The sequence below is a fragment of the Loxodonta africana genome, chromosome 13, assembly GCF_030014295.1.
Source record: "Loxodonta africana isolate mLoxAfr1 chromosome 13, mLoxAfr1.hap2, whole genome shotgun sequence".
Lineage (NCBI taxonomy): Eukaryota > Metazoa > Chordata > Mammalia > Proboscidea > Elephantidae > Loxodonta > Loxodonta africana.
The window spans coordinates 12,301,384-12,317,542 of NC_087354.1; the positions used below are offsets into that span (position 1 = coordinate 12,301,384).

General features: G+C 40.6%; 1 protein-coding gene across 2 annotated transcripts in view; it reads left to right on the forward strand.

Moving 5' to 3' along the window:
- Positions 1–14,130, forward strand: part of TM2D3 (TM2 domain containing 3) — a 25,003-nt gene extending 10,873 nt beyond the window's left edge. For both annotated transcript variants that reach the window (XM_003420608.4, XM_010600158.3), the window contains 3 exons: positions 2,779–2,953; positions 5,009–5,084; positions 10,376–14,130. In XM_003420608.4, the coding sequence (XP_003420656.1) occupies positions 2,779–2,953; positions 5,009–5,084; positions 10,376–10,541 (417 nt within the window). In that variant the 3' untranslated portion in view covers positions 10,542–14,130. The remainder of the gene's footprint in view (positions 1–2,778; positions 2,954–5,008; positions 5,085–10,375) is intronic.
- The last annotated feature ends 2,029 nt before the right edge of the window (positions 14,131–16,159 follow it).

Sequence of the window (16,159 nt, forward strand, 5' to 3'; positions counted from 1 at the left end):
GCATGTATAAGGATATTCCTCGTAGCATTGTTCGTCAAAGCAAAAGATTTGAAGCAATCTAAAAGCCCAAGAGGGGACATTTTAAATGATCGTACACCCACAGAAGAGAATAAATACATTGTAGTCGTTAAGAAGTAGGCAGCTCCAGTGTAGCAGGGGCAGGGGTCTGGGGACCATGGTTTCAGGGGCATCTAAGTCAATTGGCGTAATAAAATCTATTAACAAAACATTATGCATCCCACTTTGAAGAGTGGTGTCTGGGGTCTTAAATGCTAGCGAGCAGCCATCTAAGATGCATCAATTGGTCTCAACCCACCTGGATCAAAGGAGAATGAAGAACACCAGGGACACAAGGTGATTATAAGCCCAAGAGACAGAAAGGGCCACATGAACCAGCAACTACATCATCCTGAGACCAGAAGAACTAGATGGTGCCCGGCTATAACTGATGACTGTCCTGACAGGGAATACAACAGGGAACCTCTGAGGGAGCAAGAGAGCAGTGGGATGCAGACCCCAAATTCTCATAAGACCAGAACTTAATGGTCTGACTGAGACTAGAAGGACCCCAGTGGTCATGGCGCCCAGACCTTCTGTTGGCCCAGGACAGGAACCATCCCCGAAGCCAACTCTTCGGACATGGATTGGACTGGACAACGGGTTGGAGAGGGATGCTGGTGAGGAGTGAGCTTCTTGGATCAGGTGGACACTTGAGACTATGTTGGCATCTCCTGCCTGGAGGGGAGATGAGAGGGTGGAGGGGGTTAGAAGCTGGCGAAAAGGACACGAAAAGAGAGTGGAGGGAGATAGCAGGCTGTCTTACTAAGGGGAGAGTAATTGGGAGTGTGTAGCAAGGTGTATATGGGTTTTTGTGTGAGAGACTGACTTGATTTCTAAACTTTCACTTAAAGCACAATAAAAATTATTAAAAAAAAACTTGAGTAAAAATCAGTGGAAAAGTTCAATTTTTAAAGAGGAAATCTGTATGATATGAACTTCCATGTGTACAGACTAGAATCGATTGTCCCTGGAAGTGCATGGGTACTGGGAAGCAAGTATGTGTAAGCAGTGCTCAGTGCTGGGAGGGCAGAGGCTCGCTGGAGCAAGGAGGCCAGGTGAGGCCGACCTACTCTTCACTTCCCTGTTCTGTCGTGAAATTTGTACCATGTGCGTGTATTACTAGCTTTCAAAAAAATAATTTATAATTTGTAATAATTAAAAAAAAAAATTTATAAATGCATCACTAGAAATGTGCGGACGTATAAAAACAGTGTAGCCTAAATCAGGTGGAGCCTTACCCAATGTTAAACACTATCCATAAAATGGCAGTTTTGCATTGATCAAAATAACAAATATGATACTTTCAGAGATGGCTGTGTGACCATTTAAAAATGGTTTTGAAAAGTATGTGTTACTATATACATGTGAATAAGGAGCCCTTGTGGCACAGTGGTTAAATACTCGGCTGCTTACCAAAAGGTCAGTGGTTGGAACACATCAGCCACTTACCAGGAGAAAGATGTGGCTAGTCTGCTTCTGTACAGATGACAGCCTTGCAAACCCTATGGGGCAGTTTCGGTCTATCCTTATAGGGTCCCTGTGAGTCGAAATCAACTCGATGGGAACAGGTTTGGTTTTTTGGTTATGTGATGTGAAAACCAAAACCTGTTACTGTTCTGTTGATTCCAACTCATAGCAGGCCTATAGGACAGAGTAGAACTGCCCCACAGGGTTTCCAAGAAGCAGCTGGTGGATTTGAACTGCTGATCTCTTGGTTAGCAGTTGTAGCTCTTAACCACTGCACCACCAGGGCTCTGTGTAATGTGAAGTTGGGTTCAAAATGGTTACAAAATGCTTTCAGTATAATTCCACTTAACGTGAATAGTTCTACTCTGTCCTATAGGGTCGCTATGAGTCGGAATCGACTCAACGGCACTGGGTTGTTTTTTGGGGGTTTAAATATATAAATATATACATCGAAAAAATAGAAGATTAAAAGTGGTTATCTCTGGAGAGGTTACAGATTATTTTTACAAACAAAAGAAAAACTTTTTAAATTGATGAGGAAAGCCAAATCTCTCAAAGCAAAAGCTGAGGGCCAGCAGTGAATCCTTGCTGAGCTTCTACATGTCTGTGGATTTTCCTGGTGGAGAGTGATTCTCTGTGAACTGCCTCTTAGTTGATCATGCCAGTGCTCGTGGCTGTGGGAGCAGCAGTAATCGCCCTGGAGTGCTGGGCTGTTACTGGATCATGATTGGACATGTTAGGGAAGAAATGGGACTCAGAAGCATAGCAGTATGTTGTACATATAGGAACTTCAGGCTGGTGGTTAGGGGATCTGACTTCTACTCAAAACTTGTAGCTAAGTGGCCTTAAACGAATGCACTCACATATTCTTTCCAGCTTTCAGTGGCCCTGTGGGTTTATAAAATAAGTTTTTATTTCTTTTTTCTCTGTTAACAAAGGTACACATGCTCATTATTGAAAATGAAGCTGAGCAAAAGTGTGGTGAAATTTGAGATAACCTTTGTTAATATTTTGTCGTGAATTTATCCAGGTTTTTTCTTAGACATGTATATTTGGCTGTATATTTTTATGGTTATAGGTCATACCATATGTACTTGTTTTGCATACATATTGTTTTGGTACCTCTTTTTCTGATATTTAGTACAAGTTAGAAGTGTTGTAGAAGCTTTGTGTCATGACTGTTTAGTTTTATTTACATATTAATGAACTCCTGTCTTACGATTTACTAACTCTGTGTCCTTTGGTATACAGAATGAAGACTCCAGATTTGGGAAGAACTTCATCATCAATATGACCTGCAGGTTTTGCTGGCAGCTTCCAGAAACGGATTACGAGTGTTCCAACTCCAGCAGCTGCATGACAGTGTCCTGCCCTCGGCAGCGCTACGCTGCCAACTGCACAGTGCGGGACCACATTCACTGCCTCGGTAAGCCAGGGTCCTGGCAAAGAGCTTCAGGACGTGTGTGAGCAAAACATTGTTTCTTTAAGTTTACTTTAATCTCAGATTTGAGAATTAGGTTTAAATTATTTTATCAGCAGCCTTTTAGTTATTCCAAGCCTCATTGATGAGCTCAGTCAACTTTAAAAGGCGTCCAGAAAATTTGCAGTTCGTAAGTCTTTAAACTCTCCTGCCTTTTAAAGTTTTATTAGCTAGAACAAAACTTATTATCCTCATATGCTTTTCTTTTATTACATTTTTAAATGTAATACTTGATAAAAGGAAAAATATGTAAGCTCTAAAGCATAATACACAGTAATTGAATTTGAGCTAAGTGAACTGAAACAGTGCTGAGAGCGCTGTAACTGCCTGGGCCCTTTTCCTTCCTCCGGCCCCCTGCCTCCTGGAATAATCCGTTACAAGGCTGTGGCCCAGTTTGTTCATTCTCCCGTGTGTTTGTGTTAGGTATAATTTCTTGCTCTTACGGATTGGGTTGCAATTAAAGTTTTTGTCCCTATCTGTTAGTTGCACGTGTGTAAGAATTGTGTAGTATATAGTCCCTAACATGTATTATTTTGCAAAATGATTGTGTCAATTTACATTCCCACCAGTAGGACACAACAGTCCTTAATAATCCAGACTCTCTCTAATACTTGTTGTCCTTCTTAATTTTTGTCTTTTTCTTAAAGACTTTTAGGAATTTGTTTATATTTTGGATACTAATTATTTGGTTTCCCTAAAGCCCTCTCTCAGATTCTGACCTTTTTTTTTTTTTTTTTAAACTTTTTGTTATTATTGTTATTGTGCTTTAGGTAAAGTTTTACAGAACAAATTAGTTTCTCATTAAGCAATTAATACACATACCATTTTGGAACATTGGTAGCTAACCCTGCAATATGTCACCACTCTCCCCTTCTCGAGCTTGGGTTCCGCATTCCGTTTGTCCAGCTTTCCTGTCCCCTCCTCCCTTCTTGTTCTCTCCCCTCGGCTGGTGTGCCCCTTTACTCCCGTTTTGTTTTATAGGCCTGTCTAATCTTTGGCTGAAGGGTGAAGCTCAGGAGTGACTTCCTAGAACTAAGCTAAAAGGGTGTCCAGGGATCATGCTTTTGGGTTTCTCCAGTCTCTGTCAGACCAGTAAGTCTGGTCTTTTTTGTGAGTTTGAATTTTGTTCTACATTTTTCTCCAGCTGTGTCCACAATAGGGACCCTCTATTGTGATCCCTGTCAGAGCAGTTCGTGGTGGTAGCTGGGCACCATTTAGTTATATTGGACTCAGTCTGGTGGGGGCTGTGGTAGTTGTTGTTCTGTTAGTCCTTTGGACTAATATGTCCCCTGTGTCTTTGTTTTCTTTGTTGTCCCTTGCTCCAGATGGCGTATTAACTTTCTTTATGGTATCTTTTGATGAACAGAACTTTTTAAATTAATGACTTAAAGTTATTAGTCTTTCATAGTTTGTCCTTTTTGGTTATTGTTTAAGAAATCTTCTACCTCAGAATCATAAAGATAATTTCTTTTAAAAATTTTAAGTTTGGCCTTTTACATTTAGGTCTGTAATCCACCTGAAATTGGTTTTGGTGTATGTTTTGAGGTAGAGATTCAATTTCACTAATTTTTCCACATGGATAACCATTTGTCCCAGTACCTATTCCCTTTTGACCTGCAGTGTTACCTCTGTCGTACGTGAAGTGTTTAAATGTTCGTGGTTCCTTTTCTGTGATCTTTTCTCATTGGCTGATTTGTATATGTCAGTACCACACTGGTTTATTTACTCTAACTTTATTGTAAGTCTTGATACCCGTCTGGTAAGGCATTTTACATTATTAAGCTGTAACCCTTATTGAACTGGTTTAAACATTAAATCTATGCTTATAGGTGGGAAAGACTTTATTTTTCATATTTGTTCTAAATAACATTCATAGTGATTATCATAAAAAGTATCAATCTTTTATATTTTAAATTATGAGGCCATTACTTACGATAAAGTCTCTGCATCGAAGTATTTTTATATCTGTATTTCTTTGTGGAATATTTTCCTCTTTTTAAGGTAACCGTACTTTTCCCAAAATGTTATACTGCAATTGGACTGGAGGTTATAAATGGTCTACTGCTCTGGCTCTGAGGTAAGCTTTGTTACTAGTACATTAAAACAAACATGCCATCTGATTTCTTGTGAAATTGTGGAATCTTGCAAAACCGAGCTCAGCCAAGCTACTCCCTGTCTTGTGTCTTATCACGTGTCAGATACATTCTAGGAAATGTATAGCTACAGGTTGATGTTTAGATGACCAGATCAGGGCCTTAGTGTAATTTAATGGCAGGAATGTTAGCCTTTTTCCCAAGATGCTTGTGCAGTCTAGAGATGCCATAATTGAGTTATTGTTATTGATTGTGAGAACCAATCAGGATTTCCAATCCTAAATGTACTGTGAGTTGGGAAATGCCTAATTTCTCCACCATAGACTATTTAAAATAGGTAGATTTATAATGTATATTTTAAAATTCTTTCCACCACTAGTCAGTTTGTTGTACTGTGGTGGCTTGTGCATTGCTGTGACTATGGAAGCTATGCCATGGGTAGTTCAAATACCAGCAGAGTCACCCATGGTGGACAGGTTTCATCGGAGCTCCAGACTACAACAAACTAGGAAGAAGGGCCTGGAAGTCTACTTCTAAAATAAATTGTCCAGTAAAAACCTTATGAATAACTGCAGAATATTGTCTGATACAGTGTGAGAAGATGAGCCCCTCAGATTGGAAGGCACTCAGAATACAACTGGGGAAGAGGCCTCCTCAAAGTACAGTCAACTTTAATGACACGAATAGAGAAAAGCTTTCAGGACCTTCATTTGCTGATGTGGCATGACTCAAAATGAAAAGAAACAGTTGGCAGATATCCATTAATAACTGGAATGTGCCATGTACGAAGTATGAATCTAAGAAAATTAGAAGTTGTCAAAAATAAAATGAAACACTTGAAGATCAATATCCTAGGCATTAGTGAGCTGAAAGGGCCTGGTATTGGTCATTTTGAATCAGACAGTCACAAATGGCCTACTGTGCCAGGAATAGCAAATTGAAGAGGAACGGTGTCTTAGTCATCTAGTGCTGCTATAACAAATACCACAAGTGGATGGCTTTAACAAAGCGAAACTTATTTTCTCACAGTCTAGAGTAGGCTAGAAGTCCAAATTCAGGGCATCAGCTCCAGGGGAAAGCTTTCTGTCTCTGTCAACTCTGGAGGAAGGTCCTTGTCATCAGTCTTCCCTTGGTCTGGGAGCTTCTCAGGTGCAGGGACCCTGGGTCCAAAGGACGTGCTTTGCTCCTGGTGCTGCTTTCTTGGTTTATGAGGTCCCCAACTCTCTCCTTGCCTCCTTTTCCTTTTTATCTCGAGTGATAAAAGGTGGTGCAGGCTGCACCTTAAGGAAACTCCCTTTACATTGGATCAGGTATGTGATCTGGGTAAGGGTGGTGTTACAGTCCCACCCTAATCCTCTTTAATATAAAATTACAATCACAAAATGGAAGGCAACCACACAATACTGAAAATCATGGCCCAGCCAAATTGATACACACATTTTTGGGGGGACATAATTCAATCCATGACAAACGGTGTCACATTCGTCATCAAAAAGAACATTTCAAGTTCTATCCTGAGTGCTGTCGCTGATAGAATAGTACATGTCTGCAAGGAGGACTAGTTAATAAGACGATTATTCAAATTTACGCACTGATCACTAATGCCAAAGATGAAGAAATGGAAGGTTTTTACCAACTTCTGCAGGCTGAAATTGTTCCAACATGTAATCAAAATGCATTAATAATTGCTGGTGATTATGATGCAAAAGTTGGAAACAAAGAATAAGGATCAGTAGTTGGAAAATATGAACTTGGTGATAAAAACTACACCAGAGATCATATGATAGAATTTTGCAAGACAAATGACCCATTCACTGGAAATAACCATTTTTCAACAACATAAACAGTGACTATACACATGGACCTTGCCAGATGGCATATACAGGAATCAAATTGACTATATCTGTGGAAAGAACAAGTCCAAACAAGGCCAGGGGCTAACGGGAGAACAGACAATTAATTCCTCATCTGCAAGTTCAACCTGTAGCTGAAGAAAATTAAAACAAGTCCATGAGAGCCAAAGTACAGCTTTGAGTATTTTCCACCTGAATTTAGAGGGCATCTCAAGAATAGGTTTGATACAAACACCAGACAAGTAATGGGATGACATCAAGGACATCATTCGTAAAGAAAGCAAAAAGTAGTTTAAAAGACAGGAAAGAAAGAAAACACCAAAATGGATGTCAGAAGACACTCTGAAACTTGCTCTTGAATGTAGAGTAGTGAAAACGAACATAAGAAATGATAAAGTAAAAGAGCAGAAGATATCAACGGGCAGCTTGAGAAGACAAAGTGAAGTATTATAATGAAATATGCAAAGGCCTGGAGTTAGAAAATCAAAAGGGAAGAACACGCTTTCCAAAGAAAGTGATCAAACAGAATACAGAAATTATCGAACAGTATCATTAATATCACATACAGATAGTACTTTGCTGAAGATCACTGAAAAGAGGTTGCAGCAGTACATTGGCAGGGAACTGCCAGAAATTCAGGCTGGGTTCAGAAGAGGATGGAACGAGGGATATCAGTGCCGATGTCAGATGGATCATGACTGAAAGCAGAGAACACCAGAAAGATGTTTACCTGTGTTTTATTGACTATGTGAAGCATTCAACTGTGTGGATTATAACTAATTATGGATAACATTACAAAGAATGAGAATCTAGAACACTTAATTGTGCTTACGAGGAACCTGTACATAGACCAAGAGGCAGTCGTTTGAACAGAACAATGGGCTGTTGCGTGGTTTAAAGTTAGGAAAGGTGTGCCTCGGGGTTGTATCCTTTCACCATACTTACTCAGTCTACATGCTGAGCAAATAATCTGAGAAGCTAGACTATATGAAGAAGAATGCATCAGGATTGGAGCAAGACTCATTTGCAGTCTGCGATATGCAGATGACACAACCTTGCTTGCTGAAAGTGAAGAGAACTTGAAGCACTTAAGCGGTAAATATCAAAGACTACAGCCTTCAGTATAGATTACACCTCAACATAAAAAAAACAAAAATCCTCAACTGGACCAATAAGCAACATCATGATAAACAGAGGAAATACTGAAGTTGTCAAAGATTTCATTTTTCTCGGAACCACAGTCAACGCCCATGGAAGCAGCAGTCAAGAAATGAGAAGACGCGTTGCATTGGGCAAATAAATCTGCTGTAAAAGACTTCTTTAAAGTGTTAAAAAGCAAGGATGTCACCTTGAGGACTTAGGTTCACCAGACCCAAGCCATGGTATTTTTAATTGCCTGCTATGCATGCGGAACCCTGGTGCCATAGTGGTTAATGGCTCAGCTGCTAACCAAAAGGTTGGCAGTTCAGATCTACCAGGAGTTCCTTTAACCCTGTGGGGCAGTTCTGCTCTGTCCTGTAAGGTTGCTGTGAGTCAAAAGGACTCGACAGCACCTAATAACAACAGCAAGAACAATTTGCATGCAAAAGTTGGACAGTAACTGAGGAAGACTGAAGAAGAATTGATGCCTTTGGATTATAGTGTTGACAAAGAATATTGAATATACCATGAACTGCTAGAAGAACAAACAAATCTTTCTTGGAAGAAGTACGGCCAGCATGTTCCTTAGAAGTGAGGATGGCAAGACTTCATCTCACATAGTTCGAACATGTTATCAGGAGGGACCAGTCCCTGGAGAAGAATATCATGCTTGGTAAAGTAGAAGGTCAGTGAAAAAGAGGAAGACGCTCAGTGAGATAGATCGACACGGTGGCTGCAACAATGGGCTCAAACATAACAATGATCACGAGGATGGTACAGGACCAGGCAGCGTTTTGTTCTCTTGTACACAGGGTCGCTATGAGTTGGAACCTATTCCATGGCACCTAACAACAACATTTTTTATTTTTTAGTAACTTCCTTCTTATTATAAACAAAAAATACAGTTCTTAATACTGAACACCTGGGAAGAAAAATGAAAATGACAGAGAAAAACATGAAAAATTGCCTATAAATTAAAAAGTTGTGTCGTCTAGAGTTGGAGGCTTAGAATTGGTACCCCGAATCTCTGAGGTTTGCAGACTAGCCTAGGACAGGATTTTTCGCCCTCGTGACTGTTGATGTTTTGGACAACTCTCTGTCTTTTGAACTGTGGGGCGTTTAACAGCATTTCCAGCCTCTACCCCCCAGGTGCCGGTGGCACTCCCAGTCGTGACAATCAGAACTGTCTCCAGACTTTGCATATATCCCCCTTGGGCCAATATCACCTCCCATTGAGAACCACTGCATTAGGGTTTGGGCTGGGGAAGGGGAAGGGTCCTGCCTGGCAGGATGGTGTAATATATCAGCAAAAGAGAAATCCAAGATAGAAAAATAACAAAAACAAGGTTAGTGGCAACAGTCTTTGTCAGAAATGGTTCAGATTAGAACTTAACATCTTCTTTTTTTAAAGTACACTTCTAATTTTGGAATAATTTTAGATTTAGAGAAAAGTTGCAAAGGTAATGGAGAGTTCTCATACAACCCTCACCCAGTTTACCTTACCGTTCACATCTTACGTTACCATGGCACATGTAACGACTTTTAAAAATGAAGAATAGTTTTCTTCTCAGAGTTCAATATAGTATCTTGAAAAATAATCATTGTATATGATATAACCAGGTTTGCGTCAGAGAAGCCAGGGAGGGATAAAGGTCTAGATGGACCATTGTTGGTTAAGTACCCATAATTGTTGGAGCTGGATCATGGGTACAGTTCTCTTTACTTTTTTACCTTTGTATATATTTGAAATTTTTAATAAGAAAAACTTAAAAAGAAATACAATGAAAAGCTGTCCTAATATTGTTAGATTTTAGAATTTGAAATGACCTTTAAAGTCTGTTAGTCCAAACACTAAATTTTTAGAGAAGAGTGACTAAAAAAGTTACAGAACTTGATCCTGGTCACCTAGATTGTGTCTGAGCTGACTCAAGACTCCAACTCCTGACTCCTAACTGAGTGTCTTTCTGTTGACCGGGTTGCCTGCTTTGTTCTCTTGACCATTTTCAAGATTAAAAAGGAGCAAGTTCAATTCTTTTTCTTTAAAGGAGAAAACATTTAGATTTCAGTACAGCTAAAAATTACATGTTTATTTTTGACTTTTAAAAAATCTTACCTGTGATTATTTGATAGTATAAAATCATGAAATAATCATTTGTGTTATAGTTAAAGTTGATAATATTTTGAGGCCTTTTCAGAAACGTGATTTAGTACAGTGATTAAAACACAGATTGGCTGCTGTTGGTTTGGAGAAAGTCTTACGAATTCCTTGTTTTATGTTGCAGCATCACCCTCGGTGGGTTTGGAGCTGACCGTTTCTACCTGGGCCAGTGGCGGGAGGGCCTGGGCAAGCTCTTCAGCTTTGGTGGCCTGGGAATATGGACGCTAATAGATGTTTTGCTAATTGGAGTTGGCTACGTTGGACCAGCAGATGGTTCTTTGTACATTTAACTGTGGTTGTGATATGCTTCAGAGAGGAGCAGCTTAGAAAAAGTCCTTTTGCCTGTAGACAGTAACGTGACATGTGGTGATGTGTTTGTGTTTAACGTACAGCATCTGTACTTTGCCTGCCTTAATGAAGGTAAAATAAGTAAGTCATAGAACCATGCTTATTTGGAATATATTTTTGCTTGCTTGAAATATTTTTTTTCTGTGAAAAAATGTAAACTTGCTTAATTAAACTAGAAGAACAGATTGCGCAGTGATTGAAAATCCGTTTTGTTCCCATGACTTTAGTTTTGTATTGCTTAAGTCAAAGACTGTCACTTTTCTCTGGCCTGAATGTAATCTGCCTTGAAAGGCTCTTCAGCTGTGATAGCAGAAAGTGCAGAGCATTTTTATTCTGTTAGCTAAATACAGTTACCTACCTACACTTCAGCCATCTGTAAGTTTTGCAGTGTATTATCTGTGTACCCTGGTCTTTATCTGTAACTCAGGTAAGCTGCAGGACTTCTGTGTCTCCAGGCTGTAGTTTGAGTCTTGTTAGTGATTTGAACAGTTGTACGACTACTGAAAAACTAATAAAATGACCTGTTACTTTAAGAAATATTGTAGGTGTGTATCCTGTAGGTTTTCTGTATTTAAATATTATCTTGAATAATCATAACATCTTTATTATTAAGTGTTAAATGTTTTTTTTTAGGACATGACCCCATTCCAACAGAAATATTCGTAATTGGCCGGCTTATTGACACATGGTGGAAGTGTTAGAAAAATGTGTCTTGCTGTCAAAAATGGTTTTGAGTCTTTATAAATCTGTTGTATACCCTTTATTAGAAGGAAAAACAATTATTAATGCAAAGTGGGTTTTACTCAGTGTTTCTCTTGAAACATTTAAAAATTCTTAGCATTTTCCTTTCAGATTTGGATATCTGAGTATTGTGTATGTGTGGTAAAATATATGTAACAAAACATTTGTCATTTTAACCATTTTTAAGTATACAGTTCAGTGACATTAATCACATCCACCATGTAGTGCACCCATCACCACCATCCATTTTCAAATGTTGTCATTCTCCTAAACAGAATCTAAGTATTATGTTTTAAATATCTGCATGTATTAATAACTGGAACACTGTTAACCAACCTATTAGACCTAGAAGCTATGAAATGTTTTTCAGGAATTTCCATAAATCTCATGGGCAAAAAACATTTTCTTCATCAAATTATTTATTAATTGGAGTTTACCTGAAAGGGGAATGGATCACTTAGCTGAGCAGTTGCCTCGAATGGGGTTTTGGGAGCACAGAATCTTTTCTGATTAAAAACCAAAACCACTTTACCAAAAGAGTAAGAAGATTACCTACAGACTGGGGAAAAGTTTTTAGCTATGACATTTCTGATCAGCGTCTGATCTCTAAAATCTACAGGATACTGCAAAAACTCAACTACAAAAAGACATAACCCAATTAAAAATGGGCAAAGGATATGAACAGACACTTCACTAAAGAAGACATTCAGGTAGCTGACAGATACATGAGGAAATGCTCACAATCATTAGCCGTTAGAGAAATGCAAATCAAAACTACGATGAGATTCCATCTCACTCCAACAAGGCTGCCATTAATCCAAAAAACACAAAATAATAAATGTTGGAGAGGTTGTGGAGAGACTGGAACACTTCTGCACTGCTGCTGGGAATGTCAAATGGTATAACCACTTTGGAAATCGATTTGGTGCTTCCTTAAAGAGCTAGAAATAGAACTACCGTACGATCCAGCAATCCCACTCCTTGGAATATATCGTAGAGAAATAAGCGCCTTTACACAAACAGATACATGCCCACCCATGTTCACTGCAGCATTGTTTTACAACAGCAAAAAGATGGAAGCAATCAAGATGCCCATCAACGGATGAATGGATAAATAAATTATGGTATGTTCACACAGTGGTATACTATGCATTGATAAAGAACAATGATGAATCCGTGAAACATTTCATAACATGGAGGAATCTGGAAGGCATTATGCTGAGTGAAGTTATTCAGTTGCAAAAGGGCAAATATTGTATAAGACCACTATTATAAGAACTTGAGAAATAGTTTAAACAGAGAAGAAAATATTCTTTGATGGTTATGAGAGCAGGGAGGGAGGGAGAGGGATTTTCACTAATTAGATGGTAGATAAGAGCTACTTTAGGTGAAGGGAAAGACACAGTATAGGAGAGGTCAGCACAACTGGACTAAACCAAATGCAGAGAAGTTTCCTGAATAAACTGAACGCTTTGAAGGCAAGCGTAGCAGGGGCAGGGGTTTGGGGACCATGGTTTTAGGGGACATCCAAGTCAATTGGCATAATAAAATCTATTAAAAAAACTTTCTGCATCCCACTTTGGAGTCCAGGGTCTTAAACGCTAGCAACCGGCCATCTAAGATGCATCAATTGGTCTCAACCCACCTGGAGCAAAGGAGAATGAAGAACACCAAAGACACAAGGTAATTACGAGCCCAAGAGACAGAAAGGGCCACATGAACCAGAGACTACATCAGCCTGGGACCAGAACTAGATGGTACCTGGCTATAACCGATGACTGTCCTGTCAGGGAACACAACAGAGAACCCCTGAGGGAGCAGGAGAGTAGTGGGATGCAGACCCCAAATTCTCATAAAAAGACCAGACTTAAAGGTCTGACTGAGACTGGAAGGACCCCAGGGGTCATGGTCCCCAGACCTTCTGTTAGCCCAAGACAGGAGCCATTCCCAAAGCCAACTCTTCAGACGGGCTGGGCTGGACTGGACTATGGGATAGAAAATGATACGGGTGATGAGTGAGCTTGGGTCAAGTAGACACATAAGAATATCTGGGCAGCTCCTGTCTGCAGAGGAGATGAGAGGGCAGAGGAGGGCAGAAGATGGCTGAATGGACACAAAAATAGTGGAGGGAAGGAGTGTGCTGTCTCATTAGAGGAGGGCAACTAGGAATATATAACCAAAAACCCACTGCCGTCGAGTCGACTCCGACTCACAGTGACCCTATAGGATGGAGTAGAACTGCCCGGTAGCGTTTCTAAGGAGCGCCTGGCGGATTCGAACTGCCGACTTCTTGGTTAGCAGCCGTAGCACTTAACCACTACGCCACCAGGGTTTCCAGGAGTATATAGCAAAGTGTGTAAAAGTTTTTGTATGAGAGACTGCCTTGGTTTGTAAACTTCCACTTAAAGCACAATAAAAATTAAAAAAAAGAAAACCAAACTCATTGCCGTTGAGTAGATTCCGACTTACAGTGATGCCAAAGAACAGAGTAGAACTGCCTGCCCCTCGTAGGATTTCCAAGGAACACCTGGTGGATTTGAATTGCTGACCTTTGGTTAACAGACATAGCTCTTAACCCCTATGCCACCAGGGTTTCCTTTTTCAGACTAAAACCCAACCCAGCGCCAGGCTAGGTGCATTGATATAGCTGAGTAACACTTCCAGCTCTGGTCACTAGGTGGCGCATCCCCAGCATGTTTGCTTCACCGTTTATTTCAGAAACAGGCAGTCTTAACTTTCCTAGAAACTTGTCACAGAGCGTAGGCAGTGCTTCATGATGGCAGTAGCCCATTTGCGTTGTATGATTCTTCTCAAGGGCAAAGATGCACTTTCCCATTAAGAGTACATGAGACTTCCTTGGTTAAGGAGGTTATTTCTTAGAAGAGGTTGTGTTACTGCAAGGAAGCAGCCCCTTCTCTTAACTGTAATACAGATTGCCCCCGAACGTCTTCCATGTCCTCTCTGCACGAGAAAATTGCCCGCATTTCCATGCTGAGCTGCCACACGAGGTGGAGCCAGGGATGTGGTGGGCACGTTGCTCAGGGAGGACGTGGAGCTGCAGTCTTGATAGTTGGTCCTTCTGGCTGTGGGGCCTGAATTAAATAATGCAAAAAGGTGAAAGCTGAAAGGCTCAGGATTCAGGAACGGGTCATGTATAATGAACTTGTTCTCACATTCTAAGAAGCTTGCACACCTAGCAAATCAGAGAAACTTGATATAAAGGATTTGGTGGAGCTGACAGACTTGTAAGAATCAGCAGAAAATACAGATTTCCAAAGATAGCATAAACAAATTTATGAATGATGAACTCATGTCGTTAGTTGCTAAAGAACTATCAAGTCCGTTCTGACTTAACGGTGACCTTAATGTACTATAGACCAAAACGTTGCCCGGTCCTGCGCCATCTTCACAGTTGCTGGTATGCTTGAGTCCATTGTTGCGGCCATGCTGTAGTGCCTTCCAACCTAGGGTTCTCATCTTCGAGCACTGTATCAGATAATCTGTTGTGATCCATAGGGTTTTCATTGGCTAATTTTCAGGAGATGAACTTGTAGTTGGCCCCTAAAAGAAACCGTAATAAAACTACTCTCAAAGGGCACCAGGGAGCTTGGGTGTTGTGATCTTTTCTCATGTCCATGGGCCTCTGCTCACAGCAAAATGTCGTGTTTAGGTCTGACCTCCAGGCTCTTTGTGCCATGAGCTTTGACTAGGGAATGTTAAATAGGGAACATGTTTTCACAGCTTGGGAACCTGAGTGTTCGTGTCAGTCAACCCCTACCAAAGGTTCTTTGGAAATGCAGAAATTATCACTGCAGCAGGCCACATGTCATTACTTCCGCTTAGGAATCCTTACCTTGCTCTGTCAGCTGCTCTTCTGTCTGCCCCAGTAATTCCTCATGGGCAGTGCTGTTATTTATTTCTGTCTCCCCCATTGTCCCTGGCACAGTGTCTTATACAGAGTGACTCTTGAATGTTTGCTGAGTTGATACCATGTTGTCTTAGAGGTATTGAAGGGCTCATGTGGGAGTGATAGTTCCAGGGGCGGGCTGCAGGGAGATACTATGCAGAAATTGGCTTCGAGTAAATATTGGCCGTAGCACCATGTTAATCTGATTTCTGTAAATTGCTGAGGAGCAACTTTGGTTTATGGTGCTTATAAAAAGAAATTCTAAAAAAGATCTTACGCTTCACGATTTAAAAATGTAGAAATGTCTTCTCTATGCCACTCAGCTTGGTTTTGCTGGGTTATTTTTGTATGCCTTCTGCCACAATTGCATTTATTTTTGGTCCATCTTCAGCTGAGGAATCTGCAGATGATTTTAGTTCATCATGTAAGCAGTGTGTGGAAAATGAACTGTATCTGATGCAACAGTGGGAGAGTTTAGAAATGCAGGCTGATCCCGTCACACCTCCTATTTCTTAAGTTTCCCCTTTGCCCACACTGTGTCTGATGATAGCACTTTTGAGAGTATGAAGTATCACAATGTTAGACGTATGTAAGCTAATTCAGTAACTTAGGTGAATTTGGTATAAATTCGTAGATTTGAAGTACAGCCATGTGTTGCTTAACCTCCTCAATATGTCCTGTGATATAGGACATTATGTGATTTGGATGTTTTTTGAACACATGGGTCTGCAGGGCAAGGGGCTCCCGGGTACACAGGCTGGGGGGCTGCTGTGTGGTACATGGCCTGGGCAGCTTCCACTGCAGACACCTCAGGTGAGTACTTGGCCGGGTCCCACCCAGCTTACAGCCCCACAGCCCCGTGAAGGTCACGGCGGGAAGGCTATGGGCCCAGGCCCGGGCAGCAAGGGAGTA